This window comes from Enhydra lutris, unplaced genomic scaffold (assembly GCF_002288905.1).
Source record: "Enhydra lutris kenyoni isolate GAN:26980312 unplaced genomic scaffold, ASM228890v2 scaffoldscaffold93, whole genome shotgun sequence".
Taxonomy (NCBI): Eukaryota; Metazoa; Chordata; class Mammalia; order Carnivora; family Mustelidae; genus Enhydra; species Enhydra lutris.
In genome coordinates, this window is record NW_019154177.1 from 1,231,201 (window position 1) to 1,251,429 (window position 20,229).

The 20,229-nt window shown below is 52.0% G+C and overlaps 1 protein-coding gene and 1 non-coding gene across 2 annotated transcripts; both read left to right on the forward strand.

Annotated features, from left to right (window-relative positions):
- The first annotated feature begins 1,440 nt into the window (after positions 1-1,440).
- Positions 1,441-11,467, forward strand: LOC111162615 (glutathione peroxidase 6-like). The gene is made up of 5 exons (XM_022527129.1): positions 1,441-1,518; positions 5,293-5,446; positions 9,328-9,445; positions 9,933-10,032; positions 11,261-11,467. The coding sequence occupies exons 1-5, from the start codon at positions 1,441-1,443 to the stop codon at positions 11,465-11,467; spliced, it is 657 nt and encodes a 218-aa protein (XP_022382837.1).
- An 8,187-nt stretch (positions 11,468-19,654) lies between these two features.
- TRNAT-CGU lies at positions 19,655-19,728 on the forward strand. Its single transcript has one exon. It is a non-coding gene; the product is annotated as a tRNA-Thr (tRNA).
- The last annotated feature ends 501 nt before the right edge of the window (positions 19,729-20,229 follow it).

The following is a 20,229-nucleotide window of genomic DNA, read 5'->3' on the forward strand; positions in this document are numbered from 1 at the left end:
TTGGAGTTTCAGCCATCGGACCTAGTGATGACCTCTGTCCTGAGGCGTGTCCCAGTGACTGCAAGATGAGCAAACGAGCCCATATTTGTGCAGACTTGACCCAACCGGAGAAGAGCAAGGGGTGGTAGGGGGGGAATCCAGGGCTGGCTTTCATTTGTCCGGGTTCAAAGCGAACGGTGGGAGTGGTTGCTGACCTGTGCCCTGTGCTGGGCTGAGTCCTTCAGAGTCATGATCAGGGCTCAGCAGCCCCAGCAGGCCGACTGTAGGACTCCCCTGACGGTGCAGATGGGAACAGTGGGGCCCAGAGCTGGGAAGTCGTGCTGAGACCAGGAGCCAGCCCGCGGCGCACCCGGTCTCTCTGTCGCCTCACAGTGTGAGCTTCAGCCCTTTCTGTGAACGGACACCGGGGAGAGGCCGCAGAGGCCCGCAGCGCGCCCAGGTCGTGCAGAGCAGGGCGCCCTGGGGACCCGCGAGGCTGGATCGGCGCCAGCGACCAGGCCGGTTCGCACGCCTTTGAGAAGAGCTCGGAAATCTGAGCCGGCACAAAGCTCGTCTTCCCAGGCGTTCCCAGGAGTTGAGCCCGAGGCGCCTTCAGTTCCGGGAGCGGAGCGGGCGGTGGGTGTGACCCTGGCCCGGCCGGGCTGGGAAGGGCTTAGCGCTGAGGAGGAAGGAAGGGGTTGTTCCCCCGGGTCACAGGAGACTTTGGCAAAGCGGAGCGGCCGTGAGAACCGTGGGACAGCTTTCCGCCGGCTCGCAAGAGGGCCTCACCACTGCGGGGAGGGGGTGGGGGACGGAGAAGATGCCGCGGAGGCAGCCCGGGGCGGTCCGGACTCGCAGGTCAGGGCTCTGGCCCCGCCGCTGCCCAGGGCGCCGGTGCCCGCGACGGGGCCGCCTGCGCGACAAGCCGCTGGCCAGGGGAGGGGCGGCCGGGCGGGCGTCTGACACGGTGCGGCCCCGCGGCCCGGCTTCATCGCTAGGACAGTGTGCTGCGACAGGCCGGAGGATGACTGTCACCCGCGACCACGAGTCTCAGACTTTACTGTGCATGTGCATCACGTGACGGTCTCGTTTTTAAAAAAGCAGATTCTGATTCCGCGGACAGCGACCCCAGGAGGCCCTCGGCCCTCGGGGAGGGCGGACACAGCAATCCCGGTTCCAAGGACAGAGGCCTCCTCCGGCCCGGGCGGACACGTGCGCCGCCACAACAGGCGCAGGGCTGGCCGAGGGGCCTCGAGGGCGGGGGAGGTGGGCAGGACGGAATCGAGGGGAGGGACAGTGGGGGGAGGGCAGGGGCCTGCGCGCGCGTGTGTGTGTGTGTGTGTGTGTGTGCGTGCTGCTCTGCGATTGGAGGGAGGGTCTTGGCTCCGAGCCCCACCGGGGCTCAAAAGGGACCGAGGTGGCCCGGGGACCGCAGACCGCCCGGCCCTGCGCGCGCGAGCCATGCTCCCTCAGCTCTGGGCTGCGGGGCTTTTCCCGCTATTCCTGGTCGGCCTCGCCCAGCCGACCCAGAAGATGAAGGTGAGTGTCCCGTTGGGGACCCAGCAGACTGCAGCCCCTGTCGACTGGCCTGGTGTCCAGGGGTGCGAGGAGTCCTCCCTCGTCCTCTCCGAGGCTGGGACCCGCTTCCCGAGCTCGGCTGACCCCGGCAGCCGCTCTCCGAGGCTGGGGCTCCGCGAAGCCGACTCCCTCCGCAGACCGTGTCGGTCACCGGGCGCTCGTGGAGCAGGTGGACGGAGGGCCAAGGCTGCTGTCCTGCCTGCCCCTCCGCCGCCACCCCTGCTCTGACCTCCGGGTAGCCTTGTGGGTCCGGGAAACGGGACACGTAGGAGCACGGGGTGGGAGGGAGGGTGGCTGCCCGCGTTCCCCAGAGCAGCTCAGACCCGGGCAGGGGAAGAGCCGCTGGCTGATGCCGGAGTGTGCTCTGGGGGTGTCAGGGTCAGCGAAGAGTGGCTTTTCTCCCGGTGACAATAAAACACAGAAGGCCAGGGTAGCTGTTGGCCAATTTTAATGTTAGAGGAGGTGGGGTGGTGAGCGGCAGCTAGTGGGGGAGGACAAAGTGTGGACCAGAGTAAGAGGATTTGCTCTTGGGTCTTGGTGGAGCCCTGATCTCCTGATGCCCTTGCAAAAAAAAATCTCTGCACTGGAGGTCAGTCAGTAGCTGCCCTGTCAGAGGTGTGTGATATGCCTCAGGACGCGGGGTCGGGATTCAAGTGGGTGACGTGGTACCAGCAGGGTTTTTTTGTTTTTTTTTTGAGATTTTATTTATTTGACACAGAGAGTGAGAGAGAGATCACAAGTAGGCAGAACAGCAGGCAGAGAGAGAGGGGGGAAATGGCCACCCCGCTGAGCAGAGATCCCAATGTGAAGCTCTATTCCAGGACCACGATCCCAGAACCCCAGACCATGACCCAAGCCAAAGGCAGAGGACCGACCCATTGAGCCACACAGGTGCCCAGGTTTTAACTTTAAAACCAGTTGAATTAATTCAGTAGCTCAGTCTCACTTGTGGATTTAAACCAATTACATTTCTCTCTCTCTCTCTCTCTCTCTTTTTTTTGAAGATTCTATTCATTTACTCAACAGACAGAGATCACAAGCAGGCAGAGAGGCAGGCAGAGAGGGGGAAGCAGGCTCCCCGCTGAGCAGAGAGCCCGATCCCCCAGAACCCTGGGATCATGACCTGAGCTGAAGGCAGAGGCTTTAACCCACTGAGCCACCCAGGCACCCCAAAACCAATTACATTTCTCTTACTGGCTCCCCCACCCCCAGAAGAAAGAGAATACCTGTGATTGAGGGCAGTGATCCCCAGACAAGATTCATTGACTTGTCAAAGCACAAGGTGCTGGGTCCCACCTGATGTGGGCGGCTGAGCAAAGAGTCAAGAAAGCGTTCTTGAGACATTTTCAGTGCAGGAAAGTGCTTTATTATAGCACAGGAACAGGACCCGTGGGCCGAAAGAGCTGCACGGAGGTTGTGAGGAGTGACTGGTTTTAAGCTTTCTAGTTAGTAGGGATTAGGGATAGCATAAATGTCTAAGGAATTTGGAAGCAAGACTTCCAGGACCTGGGGCTAGCTGCTGTTAGGATAAAGTTATTGACTACTGCCTAATGAAACATTAGTCATGAGACCCTTAAGATGGCTATCGGTGGGCCATGTGCTTGGAGGATGGCTGGTTTTATGGTTACCAAAGTGAAGTGGCATTAACCAGAGCAAAGCTATAGTGGTAAAATGTTAAGGAAATCCTCGAGGGAGCCGTACAGGTGTTACGGTCTGTGTGCCTCAGGAACCCTGCCTGGAGACTACCAGCTGATCTGAAGCAAAGTCCGGCCTTCGCTCCTTTTCTCCAACCGCCACCCCAAAGTTTCTGATTCAGCAGGCCTCAGGAGAACCAGGAACTTGCATTTCTTTTCTTTTCTTTTTTTTTAAACTCAAGTTTGTTAACATATTGTGAAGTATTGGTTCCAGGAGTGAAATTTAGTGATTCATCACCTACACAGAACACCCAGTGCTCATCACAGCAGGTGCCCTCCTTAGTGCCCGTCCCCCATCTAGCCCATGCCCCACCCGCTGCCCCTCCAGCAATCCGCAATTTGTTCACTTAACTATAGAGTCTTCCCGTTTCCCTCCTCTCTGTTTTTATCTTATCTTTTCCTTCCCTTCCTCTATGTTCATCTGTTTTGTTTCTTAAATTCCACACATGAGTGAAATCACATTTTTATCTTTCTTTGACTGACTTATTTTGCTTAGCATAATCTCTAGTTCTATCCACATTGTTGCAAATGGCAAGACTTCATTCTTTCTGACGACTGAGTGATATCCCAGCACCCTGGGATCAAGACCTGAGCCTAAGGCAAATCCTTAATGATGAGCCACCCAGGTGCCCCTATACCACATCTTCTTTATCCACTCATCTGTCGATGGATATCTGGGCTCTCCTCATAGTTGGACTATTGTTGATAATGCTGCTATAAACATTGGGATGCATGTACCCCTCTGAATCTGTATATTTGTGGGGTAAATACCCAGTAATACAATCGCTGGGTCATAGGGTAGCTCCATTTTTAACATCTTGAGGAACCACACTTTTCCAGAGTGGCTGCACCAGCTTGCATTCCCACTAACAGTGTAGGAGGCTCCCCTTTCTCCACATCCTCGCCAGCATCTGTCATTTCCTGACTTGTTAATTTTAGCCGTTCTGACTGGTGTGAGGTGGGATCTCACTGTGGTTTTGATTTGTATTTCCCTGATGCCGAGTGATGTGGAGCATCTTGTCACGTGTCTGTTGGCCATCTGGATGTCTTCTTTGGAGAGGTGTCTCAGGCACTTGCATTTCTAATATGTCCCGGTCTTGTTCAGGTCCTCAAACCACTCTGAGTGCTCTGTTATCGGGTCCCTGTGACATGTAAGATGATGTACATAAGATGCTCAAAGACCAGCATTCGTAAGACCATCTCCCCTCTCTGAAATTTAAAAAAGGCAACCTATGAGGGGGCATCCGGGCCCACGTCAGCCACTACTGCCTGCTTGGGGCGCAATTCTAGCTGTAGAAAGCCATCTTGTGAATAAAAGGCTGCATTTTTGAGTATCAGGTCCCTTCAGACTGGAGCAGAACTAACGTCAGAGTTGGAAAGTTTCAGCCCTTCCAGTCCACGGTTTTCTTGGGATTCTACATCCCAGCTCATAGGACGATACCTATGTAAGAGACAGAAGCTGGGAGCATCACAAAGTGCTTGTCCCCATGCCACACACACACACACACACAGACACAGGCTTTTTTTTTTTTAAGATTTTTTTTTTAAGATTTTTTTTATTTATTTGACAGACAGAGGTCACAAGGAGGCAGAGAGGCAGGCAGAGAGAGGGGGGGAAGCAGGCTCCCTGTGGAGCAGAGAGCCCGATGTGGGGCTCCATCCCAGGACTCTGGGATCATGACCTGAGCTGAAGGCAGAGGCTTAACCCACTGAGCCACCCAGGCGCCCCAAGATATTATATTTTGAGTAATCTCTATACCCAACCTAGGGCTCGAACTCACAACCCCAAGATCAAGAGTCACATGCTCACTGAATGAGCCAGCCAAGCGACTCCCACACAGAAAGGATTTTAACTTACAAGACACACATTCTGGTGGTGGTCTCGCCATAACTAAGAATACTACCAGACAGAGGTCTCTTTGGTTCTTAGAATCTCGAGGTGTTCCATGAAAGAGCTCTGAGCGCTCTGCAGAAGTCCACGGCTGTTAAGGGTTATTATTTGCCTTATTGTCACAGCATCGCGGTTTTTGTTCCATTCCAGCTGGATTGCTACAAGGGGGTGACGGGCACCATCTACGAGTACGGAGCCCTCACCCTCAATGACGAGGAGTACGTGCAGTTCCAGCGCTATGTGGGCAAGCATGTCCTCTTTGTCAACGTGGCCACGTACTGAGGCCTGACGGCTCAGTATCCTGGTAAGAGCTCCGGTTTCGATCCCTCCGGAATGAGCTTGGTCAGATGCCCATATTCTAATTCCAGAGGTTTTCCTAATTTGTTGTTGGGAGGAGGGGGGTGAGGAAGGAATAGGTGATCAGGGGAGTCCGTCCCTCTAAATCCTGCCACTGCTCTACTCCTTAGGAGGCCAGGAGAATTATCTCCAGATTGGAGGAATGAGATTCTCCTGAAGTTTTCATCAAAAACCACCAGGAATGTACCTATCACTGAACAAGTGGGGTTTGCTGCTTGATGCCATGAGGGAGAACATATATTGTAGGGAACCATGGGGCTTCTCAATAAGAAAGTGCTGGAAAGAACTTATTTGAGAATCTGGGCTTGTATTCGGTGCTTTGGGGAAAGATTCAAGGAATTGAAGCTTTGCTCTGAACTGGATGCTGTCCGGAAATGAGGGAGTGGGGAGAATTCTGTGACTGTGACTCAGATATGTCTTAATAAATCTTATCTACGGGGTCAGGGGAATAAAGCAAGGCCAAGGTCTTGATTTATCATGACCACTGTGACCATGATGTTGTGTGATATTGATGTTCTGTGAAATTGTTGTTGTTTTAAAGACTTTATTTATTTATTTGACAGAGAGAGAGAGAGATCACAGGTAGGCAGAGAGGCCGGCAGAGGGGGAGGCGGAAGCAGGCTTCCTTCTGAGCAGAGGCTCAATCCAGGACCCTGGGATCATGACCTGAGCTGAAGGCAGAGGCTTAACACTGAGCCACCAGGGCGCCCCTGTGAAATTGTTTAACAGGAGAATAGGAAACCCTAGCTATGACCCCAGGCCAGAGTTTAGCTTTCAAGGGGCCACTTTTATCCTTATTGGTGACTTCTGGGAACGACAGCAGAGAGGATCTTCTGGAAAGTGCTCTTGGGTTCTTCATCAGCTCCAAGAGGGAAATATAGCTTTCTCGCAGGTAATCTTTGGTGCGACAGCTCTTTGGAAAGACGCTCCATCTCTCCACACCTGGCCCGACCTCCTACGGTGACTGAGATGGATTTTCTTTGTGCTCACGGGGAAGAGTTTGATTTCCCTGTTGATCCAGAAAAGGTTATTTGGAGTTTCAGATGGATTGTAATAGAGATAAATGCAGTTTCTGACATGCCATAACTTGGTTTTTCTGCTTTTCAAAAAAATTTTTTTAAGATTAATTGCAATAATTAATATGTGAACATATGCATATGCATATGCAAAATAATATATGAACAGTTTCTAAGAAAAATTTTCCACATGTTGACACTGGTATCTATTCAAATGATCAAAAATATAAAGTCCCATCAATTTGTCTTTTCTTTCTCTCCTTTTTTTTTTCCCATCAATTTGTCTTAATGGGACTTCAATAACAATATATTGAAGAATTTTCTCTTTTTTAACACCACTTAAATTTAAGTGTATTGTAATTTCACCTTTAAGATACACAGCTCACTAAATTTTGATATTTTAAAATTAAAATTCAGGGGCACTTGGCTGGCTCAGTTGGTTAAGCGTCTGACTCCTGATTTTGTCTCAGGCTGTGATCTCAGAGTCGTGAGACTAAGCCAGCATGGAGCCTGCTTAAGATTCTCTCTCTCCCTCCCTCTGCCCTTCCCCACCCTGCTCACACTGTTTCTCTAAAAGGAAGAAAAAGAAAAAGAAGAACAGTCAGCAGGTGTCCCCCTGAAATTCATATGTTGAAATCCCAGTGCCCAATACGATGGCAACAGGGCCTTCAGGAGTTGTTGAGGTCATGACGGTGAACCTCCATGAATGGGATTAGTGCTTTTATAAGAAGAAACAGCATAGAACTCCCACACCCCGAGCCCTTGTGCCATGGGAGGACACAGTGAGAAGCCTGCAGTCTGCAACCTGGTAGAGGGCCTTTGCTAGAACCCCACCACATTAGCACCATGACTTTGGACTTCCAGAACTCTGAGAAATAAGTTCTTATTGTTCACAAGCCCCCTGGTCTATGGTATTTGGTAAAGCATCCTAAAAGGACTAATACAGAAGGAGCTGCTTGACTTAGGCAAAAATTGTATTGAAATAGCCCCTCCTTCAAAGAACAACAAAAACCAAATGGTTCACATTCACCAAGGAACCTAAAGACTTTTTAATGATGAAATTTTGCATAAAAAGATACTTTCAAAAGTGCAGATTACAGGAAGATTTGACATTTGAAAGAATTTTGGACTCACTTTATAGTTATTTTTATGTATAATCAACCCTAGGGAGAACTTGAAAAGCTACAGACTAAATCTTTAATTTGTGTAAAATCTCAGAATCTAAGGCTAGTATCATTTAGCAACAGTTTAGTATCATTTAGCAAGTAGGGGTTTTCCTCCCTTCAAAAAGTTAAATTTGAGAAAAAATATAGTAAGTTTAAAAAGTCATGATATATAAACAGCAGTTCCATGGAATGTGAATCTGCTTTTAAATCTGTTTCAATTTAGTTTTAATTTAAATTTGTGTTGAATAGGGAATATATTCACATTGAAAATTTAAAAGATGCAAAAGGGTTTAGGAGAGAAAGCTTCTAGGGGGCCCCTGGGTGGGTGGCTTGGTTGGCTGAGTGTCTGATTCTTCCTTTCAGCTGAAGTCTCGATCTCAGGGTTGTGAGTTCAAGCCCTGTGTCTGGCTCCATGTTGGGGGGGGGAGAAAGAGTGAGAATATCCACCATTTTTCTTTTTGAGTAACCAAGGTTATCAGTTTATGGTGTATATTGTCATAAATCTTTAATGTATAGACAAGCAAATCTCTCTCATATACGCAGACACACACAACTGATTCCACACCTTGTTTTTTCACATGATACAGATGTTCTTCTGTATCAACACGCAATGAGCTTCCTCATGTATTTGAAGCCACAGTTTTCCACTCTGTTGCCATGACATGACTTACTAACCATGAGAATTTTACTAAATACCTGAAATTTTAAAAAAGTGTCTCATTCAGATTTTACTCCAGACAGGGAAAAGGCGAGAGTTGAAGGCCTTTGCCCGAGGCCGAGCAGCAGGGTCTGCTGCAGTTTCTGCCATAGGAAGGATGTATGATTGATGGTGAAAGGCGGCGAGTAGGGATTGTTATGAAGAAACCTACAAGGACAGGAAGGCACTGCCATTGAAGCCCAGCGTTTTCGGGGAGACAGCAGCACGTGGAGCTGAGTTGGGTGGGGCGGCACTGGGACTGACTCAGTGGGGACGAGAGTGGCTGAAGGTGGAAAGACTGGTGCGGGTCTACACAGACACGTTGGAAGCGCTCCCAGCAGTCTTGAAGAGCGGTTTGGAGTTTGTAGCCTGGAATCCCAGTGAGTGTCCCAGGGCAGTGACACCCATTAGGTCATTAGAGTTGACAAGAGTGTAGAGCATGTTCTGGAGCTGGGCTCAGATTTGAGTTCCCTCCACAGCTCCCAGGTGAGAGTGCCAAAGGGGGCTCTTGGAAGCACGACTGGGGTGTCAGGTGTGTCCCTGTGGGGCATGATGGGGGCAGAGGGAGCAGGTCCATTTTGTTTGCCTTTTCCTTCAAAACGTTTGGTCAGTCAGTCAATCCGCCACTATGGAAGCTGGCCGTGGCATTTAAATTTTAATTCCCTTCAGCATCCAGCAGGTGCCCCCGCCGCCCCACGGGCTAACCCATCTGTGTTCTCTGCCCCCCCACCCCGGAGGGTGCCGTGCAGCCGCGTAGGGAACCAACACAAGAAAGATGGTGGCCGTTTGGGTGTGTTTCTGTCAACCTGTGTTCTAGCTTTGTGCCCCGCCTCCCCAGTCTCTATAATCTCGAACCTTCCCCCTACACTTGTCACTGTACTTGGACACATCCCAGCGTCCTCCGGGGCTCCCTGCCGGGCTGCCCATGCTGCTCGTTGTCTCCCCGCAGAACTGAATGCACTACAGGAGGAGCTGAAGCCTTTTGGTGTCGTCGTGCTGGGCTTTCCCTGCAACCAGTTTGGAAAACAAGAACCAGGAAAGAACTCAGAGATCCTTTCTGGGCTCAAGTGAGTGCCGGCTCGGGTCCCTGCCTAGGCCCTGTCAGCCTTTCCCTTCCTCCTGCTGCCTGGAGGCCTCCTCCTCTGGAAGCTTCTGGGGCGGGTGGTGGATCACGGGGTTCAGGAACATCATTGTGAAGCTTCGCGTGCAAGCTTGCGTGGCTGGCAATGCCCAACCTTTCACTCGCCTCGGGCTCTTGACATGGACACTAGGGGAATATCTATGGGAAAAGCAGCGCAGGGCAGAGGAGGGAATGTGGGAAATAGAAATGAGTCGGGAATCCTGACCTTCAAACACTCCCTTCCAGTTTCCTTAGAATTGTCTACTGGCTCCATAAAGCATGAAGTCCTGACCCCCAGACATCTCTCTTTCCTCACCTTCCCTGTCCACTGTCTCTTCCTCTTTATCTCTGACTTCTTTTCGTGGACTTGTGGCCGCTACCGTCCCTCCTTATCCTAACTTGGACCCTCTTGGGAACACTCTGCTTCATTGCAGGTATGTGCGTCCCGGTGGTGGTTTTGTTCCCAATTTTCAGCTCTTTGAGAAAGGGGATGTGAATGGAGAAAAAGAACAGAAGGTCTTTACCTTCCTGAAGGTGAGTGACCACCCACCTGCGTGAACTGGTCAGATAGGCAGAGATACCCCGAAAGCATGGGGCTCATTTCTAGGATTGAGGTTGGACTCCTTGGAAAGAAATGCTCAGATAAGTTCAGGAGTCATGGCCAGATCCATTGTGAGCCCTGAGCTCAAGTACAGGAAACGGAACAAGGCAGCTCTGACGTGGCCGACGCCCCCTCCCAAACGGCAATGATTTGCTCATGTGACCCACAGTCATGGCATCCGTCCCAGGTGTGAGCAGCTGTGCCACACAGGGAGCCCGAACCTACTAACAGGGCCCAGCCCCTCCCTGGTGGACCCCTGTGCAGTCGGGGAGACAGACATGGAGCACAGACTGGAGGGTCCCATGTGCTAACTGACCGGGAAGCCGCTGAGTGTTAGAACCACGAAGACCACAGAACCATCTGATGTTCTCTTAGGCCACTGGTTTCCCTCTGCTGGCCTGCCAGACAGGTCTGTTAGAATTCTAACCATTCATGGCAACCTGGAAAAAAAACACATTGTGGGGAGTTTTCCACAAAGCCTAATTTATTGAATATAAAAGGCCATCATTTATTCTGATACTAAATTAATGTTGAGTTAAATCATACAAATTACCAAAAATGGTGATATGACTGATTTTATTTTCTTCAACCTAATCCTTAAAAATCTGTTAATTTTTAAATTTAGTTGTAGTTGACTTTTGATTTTTAGTTATTCTATATAGTTATTCTATTCTATTCTAAATATTCTATTTAGTTATTCTATATAACTAAATGTTAATAAAATGTTAGTTATTCTATACTAATCTCCAAGAAACAGTTATTGAACTTTTACCAGACTGTGAGGCCCCAGCTCTGAAAACCACTACTCTAAACCAAAGCATTTTTTTCCAGCTAAGAAAACTGAAGCTCTAGAAATGATATGACTTATCAAAGAAGACAGAAAATAGTATTTTTCTGCAGCACCATGATGTAATCCTGGGAGGGGCAGACAGGGAAAGGAGGAGTATTTTCTGTTTACTGTCACACTCTCTAGCCCGCGCAGCCGGTTGCCAGCTGCTGGGTGGGCGATGTTGCACTAAGTGTCTGTGCTTCCTGGGAGCACGTCAGGTAGTTAATATATGGAGATGCAGGATGGTGAGTAGACTCTCCAGGGTTGGGGATAAACCTGGGCCACGCAGAAGCAGGGGGAAAACCCTTCTATATTTCCTATCTCTGCTCCAGAACTCCTGCCCTCCAACCTCTGATCTTCTGGGTTCATCAAACCAGCTCTTCTGGGAGCCCATGAAGGTCCACGACATCCGCTGGAACTTTGAGAAGTTCCTGGTGGGGCCTGACGGAGTCCCTGTCATGCGCTGGTCCCACAAGGCTCCCGTCAGCACGGTCAAGGCAGACATCCTGGAGTACCTGGAACAGTTCCAAAGCGAGTAGAAAGGGCCAGAGACCGTCGGAAGCGGCCGCCTGCCTCCCACCCGAAGGATGTGCTCAACACTGGGTCCATCTTTGCTCTACGTCCCTTCCCGCCCAGCGCCCTATGACCAGACTCTCCCCGAAGCATGGCGTGCGCCGGCACTTGTGCGCTCACGAGTGTGTTCGAAAACAAGGGAAAGAATACCTTTGTCCCCAAATCTCTGCTCCGGAAATACCAAGTTCTCACCGCTCCACCCCAAAGGAAAAGCATATGCCAGGGTAGATGGTCCAGACTACCCAGTGTCCCTAAAAAGGCGATGCCCGGAAGTTCCAACCTCTGTCCTTTCTCCTGAAGGGTTAAAGAAGCAGAAGCTAGAAGGTTCTCAAGATCCCCTTTGTAGCTTTTCTCTCTTCCCAGATAAAGCAGGTTGTAAGGCTCTTCCTCTCCCGGATGCGACCTTCGCTCCGCTGACGCCCTGGAGTTCTCTTTCTCACCGATCTCTGCAGGCCTCACGTGAAAGGAGGGGCATCTCCATGACGGTGGGTCCTGAAGCCGTCTGGGTCGGACCCGACCAGAGCCTTCCTTGGTGCCTGTCCCTTAGTGCATTCAGGCATGGCACCTGGACAGGGATGTCCCTTCGTTCTGAAAGACGCGCTTTCCCCTCACCCGAGCTGCCCCACCTTCAAACTCCTTCCCGTCACTGTCTCAAATAAAGTGAATTCTGCAGCAGTGGGCTTCCTGCCGTGTTTTCCCACCCCCGTGTTATGTCAGGGACGTCCACCTCTCTGACTCGGTCCCAGCTTCCTCGGATACCTCACCCAGCTCCTCAAACACGCTCTGGAACTTTCCTTGGCCCATCCAGACACCACGGGGGGCTGGCCTCTGTGGACTGCTGTGAGGGGTGGACACAGACCTCTGAGAGTCTGCCACCCCCCATGCCGGTCTCTGGGGGACCCAAGTGGGAGGTAGCCTTGCTTTCTCAAAACAACAAAGACATGGATGTTCTGCCTATAAAATTCCTGCTCACTGTTAAGAATCTAAAAACACATAAAAACAGGCGAAAAGTATACCAAAGCTCCCTCCCAGTCCAAGGAGTAGAGAAGGTGCCGGGAAGCCCTGTGCAAAGGCTGTGCCATTGTCACAGTTCGGTCTTTCCTGTGAGGACAGAGAAGAGGAGAGAAGCTGGTACTAGGAAGTGAGGTGAACTAGCTGCTCTTTTCCCTTTCAAAAATTACTTTGAACATGTTTCAAACATCTTTTGCACTTTAAATTCTTTGTCCTTTAAAATCTTATTTGGCGCTTGGAAAGTAGAGGGACCTTAAGTATCAGCGTCAGTGGGAGATGCCGTCCTGTTCCCAAACAGAAATGATCCCTGACCTAACCCTCCTACGGCAAGATGAAAGCTGGCAAAGCCGGGCTGACAAGGAAAGCGACTCCAGCTTCCAGAACGAACACGGGCACTGCCGAAACCTGGGGCCACCCATGTCGATGCGGGCCTCGGGGAAGACCTGGCGTCTGCGGAGACCTGGGGCCTCCCCCCCAGGAGTGGGCTGCTTCCAAAATTCAGAGGGGGTAGACACACACGGAAAACATTTTCCAAACACCTGGATGTTTTCTTGCATGCAGAGTCTAGCAAGGGGAAAAAGTCTGGCAGTCTGTGGCCATACCCACAGGATGTAGGCTTCCGTGGGACTCAGCGGGCACCAGCTCACCGTGGTGTGAGAAGTGTGTCTCGTCGTTGCCTCTCTTCTGGGTGTCTCATGTTCTTGAGCCGCCCCAGGGACCGTAGCTGTCCTCAGAAGGGGTCAAATCCGTTACTGTTTTCAGATCAGAAGCGTCAGGATCCAGGTGGGCGGTGGAGAAGGATGGGGCCACACAGTGTGCAGACTCGGCCTCCCCGGGAGCCCTGCACTTGCCCTGCGGAAGTGAATCCTCCAAAAGCCGCGTCCCCTGCCCCACGGAGAAGTCCTGAAGCAGTGAAGGAGGGGGGCTCGGCTTCCTGTGGAGGGCGCTCTGCCCAGCATCTGGGGGAGGCTCCATCCCATAATCGCTCTGAGAGATCCAGATTCCCTCCCCCTGATGCCCAGCAGGGGCTGACCCTGAACAGAAAACCGAGGTCGCTCCTGGGACCGCCTAAGGACCTGAGAAGCAAGAAACAAATTTCCTTGCACAGGGAGGTGAGTGCAGCTGGGGACAGGTGTGGGGGCTGCAGACCTGATCAGAACGTTGCCCATGATGATGACAACGACAAGGAGAATGTTGAAGTCTTCATAAAGGGAGCATCTGGAGGTAAAGATGCCCACTTCTTCCCTCCACACCAACCCCTATAACAGATCTTGGTCCCAAGGAGAGCCACGCACAGAACCTTCTGGAAGCAGGCAGACTGCCTGGGCTGTCTTGGGAGCTCCGGTCCGTTACAGAAGTTAGAACCTTCCCATTACTGTCACCGTGATCACCGTTACCTCACCGGCACTGTTACTGCTGCCACATTGTTTCTTCAGACCAGAGGTTCCCACAAACTATCATGCCAATTAGATAGACCTGAGCTAGCTGATTCCAAAACCAGTGTTTTCACATAAATCGACCCCATAAACCACCGAACAGGTGTCTACAATGACAAATGTTCCGCTGATCACAAAGCCTTCAAGGAGAGCCCCTGGGCAGGACGGGGTTCCTAAAGTCCAGAGAGCAGGACTCAGCCCCTCGCCAACAACCTGTTGTGAAACAGCCCGCAGTCTCCCTGTGGCTGTTAGTGCGTAGAGGCCACGGCTGCCCTGAGGACCGCGTGAATACTGGACGTTTCTGGGCTTCAGGAGAGTCTGTGCTTGTTCTGGAAGCTGGAGTCCCCAGATCTGAGAAAGGGGGCCCGAGTCCATCCCAGAGAACATCTGATGTTATCCTGTGGTCTCAGAAATCCTCCTTGACTTGTCTTCTGTTCTCAGAAGACAGAAGCGGGGACTAGGATGCAGGCACCTACAGTTTCCTGGGTGGTTTCCGAAGAGGGAATCAGTGAGGTAGGATAGGGCAGAAGAAAGAAGACAACACGAGATTTCTGCTAGAGATTAGCTTCGGAATCAATCCCACTATCCCATTCCATCTTGAAGGAGAGGGATGGCCTTTTGTAACTCAGGTCAGTCACCTATTGGCTATGAGATCACCCGCAGGCCCCAGGGACACAAAGTACCCTAGGAGGTGGCTCCGAGGGCTGAACGAAAATCTCCGGAGAAGGGACAGCTGTGAGCCACTAGCAGCCAGCCGTCAGCACAGGTGTGGGGCAGGGGCACACCATCCTGCCCTCGCAAACACGCCTGAGGCCCTAGACACTACCTGGTACCCTCCTGTTACCCTCCACAAACAGTTTAGTACTCAGGCGAGTCCCCTCGTTCCCCCTTTCTCATCCTCTATCGATAGGGAATGAATTCTCAAGGTGATGACCCCTGACCACCAGCAAGAGTCACCCGAGAACATATGAGAAGCACGGGTTTTAGGTCCCTCCCAGACCCGCTGAACTAGCAATGCTGGGGGCGAGAACAGCAATCTCTGTTCTAAAGAGCCTTCCGGGAGGTCCTAGGACATGCTAACGTCTGAAGACTAGTGCCCTGGGGAATGGAGATTCGCAGAAGATATTGTCTTGTCACTGTGACTGGGTGAATGAGGGGAGGTTTCTCCTGCGCTCTCTGCGGATACTGGCTTCTCCGCCCAGCCTCGGCCTCACTGAGCCCCCCACTCGGCCAGCAGGTGTTCCTAGGACCCAGGGCTGGCACGGACAATTTGGCCATCCACTTGGCTTTCAGTGGCCTCAGTCTCTGACCTTTGTGTTTTCCACCTGGGTCCAAATTCAAGGTGTTTTATTTGGCATACTTTCTCCTCAACCAGAATTTGGCCAGGCTCCTCTGATCCCCCTTCTCAACCGGGCCCAGACCTCGGCCAGCCTTTACCAAGAATCCTCCTGAGTCAGTGCACCCTTCTGCCCTTGGTATGTCATCTTCATGGTGTTCTGTCCACTCCTCTCTCTCTGCCTGTGGCTGTAAGTCCCCACGTGTCCCTGCTGTATTCAGAGATGAGATCAGTCTTGTTCCCCCACTGCCATTCCTGGTCTCTGTTGCAATAACCTTAAATAAAGTCTTCTTTACTGTTTTAACAAGTCAAAACAATTTCCCTTTAGCATGTCTTCCCAAAGACTCCGACGTGCAATGTGATTTGGAGGCAAAGGGAAGTTTGACTTTCTCTTCTCCCACCCCTCCCGCCCACTCATCCATCTGACTACAGAGCTTTTTCTCGCCCTTTCAAGTGTCAGGTCAGAAACGTTATTTTCTTTGGATCTGGGACATTCCTGATAGAGATTCTGCCCCCCTTAGATAGTAAGCCAGTAGATAGTAAGCTGGTGGATAGTAAGCCAGTAGATAGTAAGCTGGTAGATAGTAAGCTTTATGAGACAAAGGGAATAATTCATAAGACGTGCAAAGTACAGATGATTAATAAGCAAATTGGTGGTGAGATGGGCAGAATACACAAATTGTGTTAACTAGAGATGCTAAGGACATTAGTACCTTGGAAAATACATTAAAGACAGATGGAATCAAGCATTATATGCTTGAGCAAGCGCGAGTGTTACTTAGAAAGGTGCATGGTAATCCAAACTCAGTGACATTCAGCAGGGCAATTTTTCTGTTCCCTTATTAGGGAAAACTAAGTTTCAAACTGTGACTTCCCACCAAAGAGGGGAAATCATTTATGACTTTAATAGTCTACTTAAAATTCTAATATAAAATTAAATAAAATACATTTTAATCAGTCACTATGTTCTAAGGGTTCCGAGGGTCTCTGGGCTTCAACATCCAGTCCTAATTTGCAGTTCTGCAGAATCCATGCCCTCTGTCTGCCACCACGTCCTCCTGAACTCAGCCGCTTTATGCCGGTACAGTTTGGCAAACCATATCTCCAAACCCTAGGAAAAATGTGAACTAACTTTAAACTCTCTATTTCTACTTGTCCTCTCTCAGTGTAAGAGAGAATGGGTAGTTGATGTGCACCTGACATTAGATACACAGAGTAGACGGCCCAGGGAAAAAAGCCTGTGTCAGGTGCTCCCTAACTGGATTATTCAACAGGAGCCAAAGCTCACACCCATCCTGTGTTTTAAGAGGTACCCTCAGGGCTGGGACAGAAATAGCACAAATGTGAGGGTGAAAGTCTTACCATGGAGTTTCGGGTCCCATGGGGCTGTGGCTCACTCTGCCCTTTACAGATCCACCAATCAGGCCACCCAATGTCTACAACTTCTCTATGCAAAAAGGAACAAACTTGGAACACTATATGCCACCAATTAAGATTGCCTTTCTTAATTTTTTGGTCAAATTCAACTATCCTTTACGGTAAGCTTGATCCAGAATTTTCTGTCCAGTCAAAAACTCAGATTGCTATCTATTTAGACTATAAGCTTCTCCAGAAACAAATATCAGATTACAGCTAGAGTTTTATCTTTGGACTAGCTAGCTTATCAACAGGTTAAAGGAATTTCTAGTAAAAACTCTCAATCACGTCAAATTATGATTTTCAGTAGTAGGTTCCACTTAGAATGCCGAGACTGCCACCATTAGATAGAAAAGGGTTCCTGCTTGAGCTTAAACAGCGGACACTTGATGGATACGTGTGTGAGGAGGGAACGAATGATGGAACGTCATCTAGAGTGAGTCCCCAGGTTCCAGACTGTGGTGCTAACAAGGAGAAAAGCCATGATAGGAAGGACTGGGTGAGTTCAAGGTGGAAATGCCTTATCGGCAGCTGTGTATAATCCTGTGAAATGCTAACGAGGTCTGTGTGAGAAGGACACTTAGAAGTTATCAGCCTATGCTGGATAGTCTGAAGATGTGGGTTATGTAATCACAGGAATATTCTCTCAGACAAAGGTAGGACAATGAAAGATGGAACCTAGAAAATATCAAATAAAAAGGGTGATTCTCTAGGTGCCTGCCTGGCTCAGTCAGTGGAGCATGTTACTCTTGATCTAGGGGTTGGGAGTTCCAGCCTTACCTTGGGTGTAGAGAATACTTAAAAGAAATAAAATCTTTAAAAAAAAAAAAAAGAGTGGGGGCGCCTGGGTGTCTCCATTGGTTAAGCACGGAACTCTGGGTCTGGGCTCAGGTCATGCTTCCATGCACACCCCCACGAGGCGCCCCACTCAGTGCGCAGCCTGCTTGACATTCCTTCTCTCTCAGCTCCCCGCCTGCTCATGCACAGGCATTGTCTCTCTCTTTCTAAAAACTAACTAAATAAATAGAATCGCTCTACAAAAGTAAAATCCTAACCTTTGGGACTCCAAATCGTGACCAAAGATAGGACAACGAAGGGGAAATAGGGGAAGAGCTTGGGTTCGAGTTTATTTTCTTAACCGGGTCTCAATTATCCCTAATTTATTGTGACAGAGACATCTTGGCCTCCGCTAAGCCATCAGCTCCCCAGGAGGCAAAGGACCGCGGCGGGAGACCGGAAGGGCTGTCCCTAGACCGCTCCGTGGCTTTTGCACGACGTGACCGGCGTTGGGTGGGATTCGAATCTGCCTGAGACTGGAGACTAGAGCCCTCACCCAGCTCTCTGGGCCGCTTACGCCCATGAGCTCAAAAAGAGGGGGGGTGGCGAGAAGAAGAAGGAGAAGAAGGAGAGGAAGGTGAAGAAGGAAAAGAAGGAGGAGGAGGAGGGAGGAGGAGGAAGAAGAAGAAGAAAGAAAAAACCCCCGCAAATTCCTTCAGAGCTCTTTCAGTGTTGCAGACACACAAAGGCCAAACGCGGAAGGAGCTTGCGCGCGTCCAGACCGCCCTTCCCCCGGGCACCGGGGACTCCGCAGCCTCCCAGCGGGAGCCGTGAGAGTCAGACTCGTGTGCTTGGACCTGCGCTTGACCCCACCGAGTGGACACCAGGTGCCGGTCCCACCCGACGCCCGCCCGGAGCCGAGTGACCCGCACAGACGGAGACCGCAGCTCTGTCCTGCAGCCCGGGGGTCCCCTGCCGGCCGCGCCGCGGAGCACACAGCCGGGCAGCGCGAGGGAGCCCGAGAGTACAGTCGGCCGCGCGCTCTGGCGCGGGCTGGGTGAGTCCCCGGCTCCAGCCCAGCTCCAGGCGCCCCGCCTCAACCCGCCTCGCCCCGTCGCCCCCTCACGCCTCGCACCCCGCTGCGCAGCCGCCCTGCGCCTCCAGGCGTCCGGCCCGCAGACCCCCGAGTCCAGGCCCCTCCCACCCGCGGCCAGACACCGCCCCTCCCGCCGGCGCGCCGCGCGACCGGCTTCCCTGCGCCACGCACGCAGCGCCCTCGGTGCGACCTCGGGAAGGGGGTGCCGGTCTGCGGCCTCGGGGACCGGGTGAGGGTCATTGCTGGGGATGCGACCTCGGGGAGGGGCTGCAGTCACCACATGAGTGAGACCTCGGGGAGAGAGTGCGGGTCACGGGAGGAGTTACGACCTCAGGGAGGGTGTGGGTCACCGCGGGGGATGCGACCTCGGGGAGGGTATGCCGGTCACCGCGGGAGGCGTGCGACCTCCCGGGCGCGTGGGTCCCCGGGGGTGTGCGGCCGGGGGTGGAGCGGAGAGGCCTTCCATCCTTCGCGAGCTCAGGTGCGGAACCGTCCGGGTCTGAAAACCTAGCCCGAGGGGAGCAGACGTGGCCGAGAGGCGGGAAACCACCCGCAAATGGCTCTTTGGCTTCGCTGGATGTTTCGAAGGTTCCCGCGTCCCCCACCGCCCAGCCCACCCCCGCGCTCGTCCTGAGAGGCTCCCCCGGGGCAGCTGCTCCCGCGAGGCCGGGCGGACACCCGCTGGGGGCTCCGCGCCGCCGCCCGCCCGGACGGCGCCCTCGGGCTGCCCAAACCCGAGCTTTCGGCGCCTCTTGCCCTCACGGGGCTGCGCGGGACCGGCCCTTCACGCCGAGCCCTGACGTGCTCTTTAAATCACAGGTTTTCCTTCTAGGTCTTTTCCACCGGCGGCACAGCCTCGACTTTCCGTTACGCTTTTCCTCGGATGAGAGCAAAATACTGTCCGCCGCGGACGGCGCCTCAGACGTCGCCTCCCGCCGTCCCTGCGCGCCCCTCGGAAAGGAAGCGGCTCCCCGCAGGCGGCAAGTTTTCTGGAACCACCGAAACCTCCGGGGCGTAAGTTCCTTTTTCCACCTAGTCCAAGCGCAGTGAGGCCGCTCCAGCCGCGCGGCGCCTCGCAGGTGGCTCTATGGCTTAGCTGGTTAAAGCGCCTGTCTCGTAAACAGGAGATCCTGGGTTCGACTCCCAGTAGGGCCTGGCGTTTTGTCGGGGAGCTCACGCCCCGGAAACCATTTTACGTGGGCGCGATCCCTTGCCTCAGACCCCCTGATCCCCAACGATTCTCACCAAACCCACCGCCGCGCCGCTTAGGCGCATGTCTTTTGAGCCGTTCGGCTGCCGCTTCTCCGATTCCTTCCTCCTGAAAAGAAGTCGATTCTAAGGCGCCAACAATTCAGATGCAAACCGCGGCCAAAGAACCAGGCCTGTGACCTGAGCCGCGGTCACCTCGTACACGTTCTACGTTACCGGGTTTTGAGCGCCCACAGCCTGCTACAGTGAAAAGCACGCAGCGTGTGGGTATGTGTAACCTCTCTAGGTTCCAGCAGTCTCTAGCTCTGTAATGATTTCACAAAATAGGAGAAATTAATGAATGCTGAAGCCACGATTCACCACAAAAAAGAAAGAAATTTGCAGGGGCATGCTTCCCATTTTGAGGAGAAGGAAAAATAATTATGATCCCTTGTTAGTCCTCCAAAG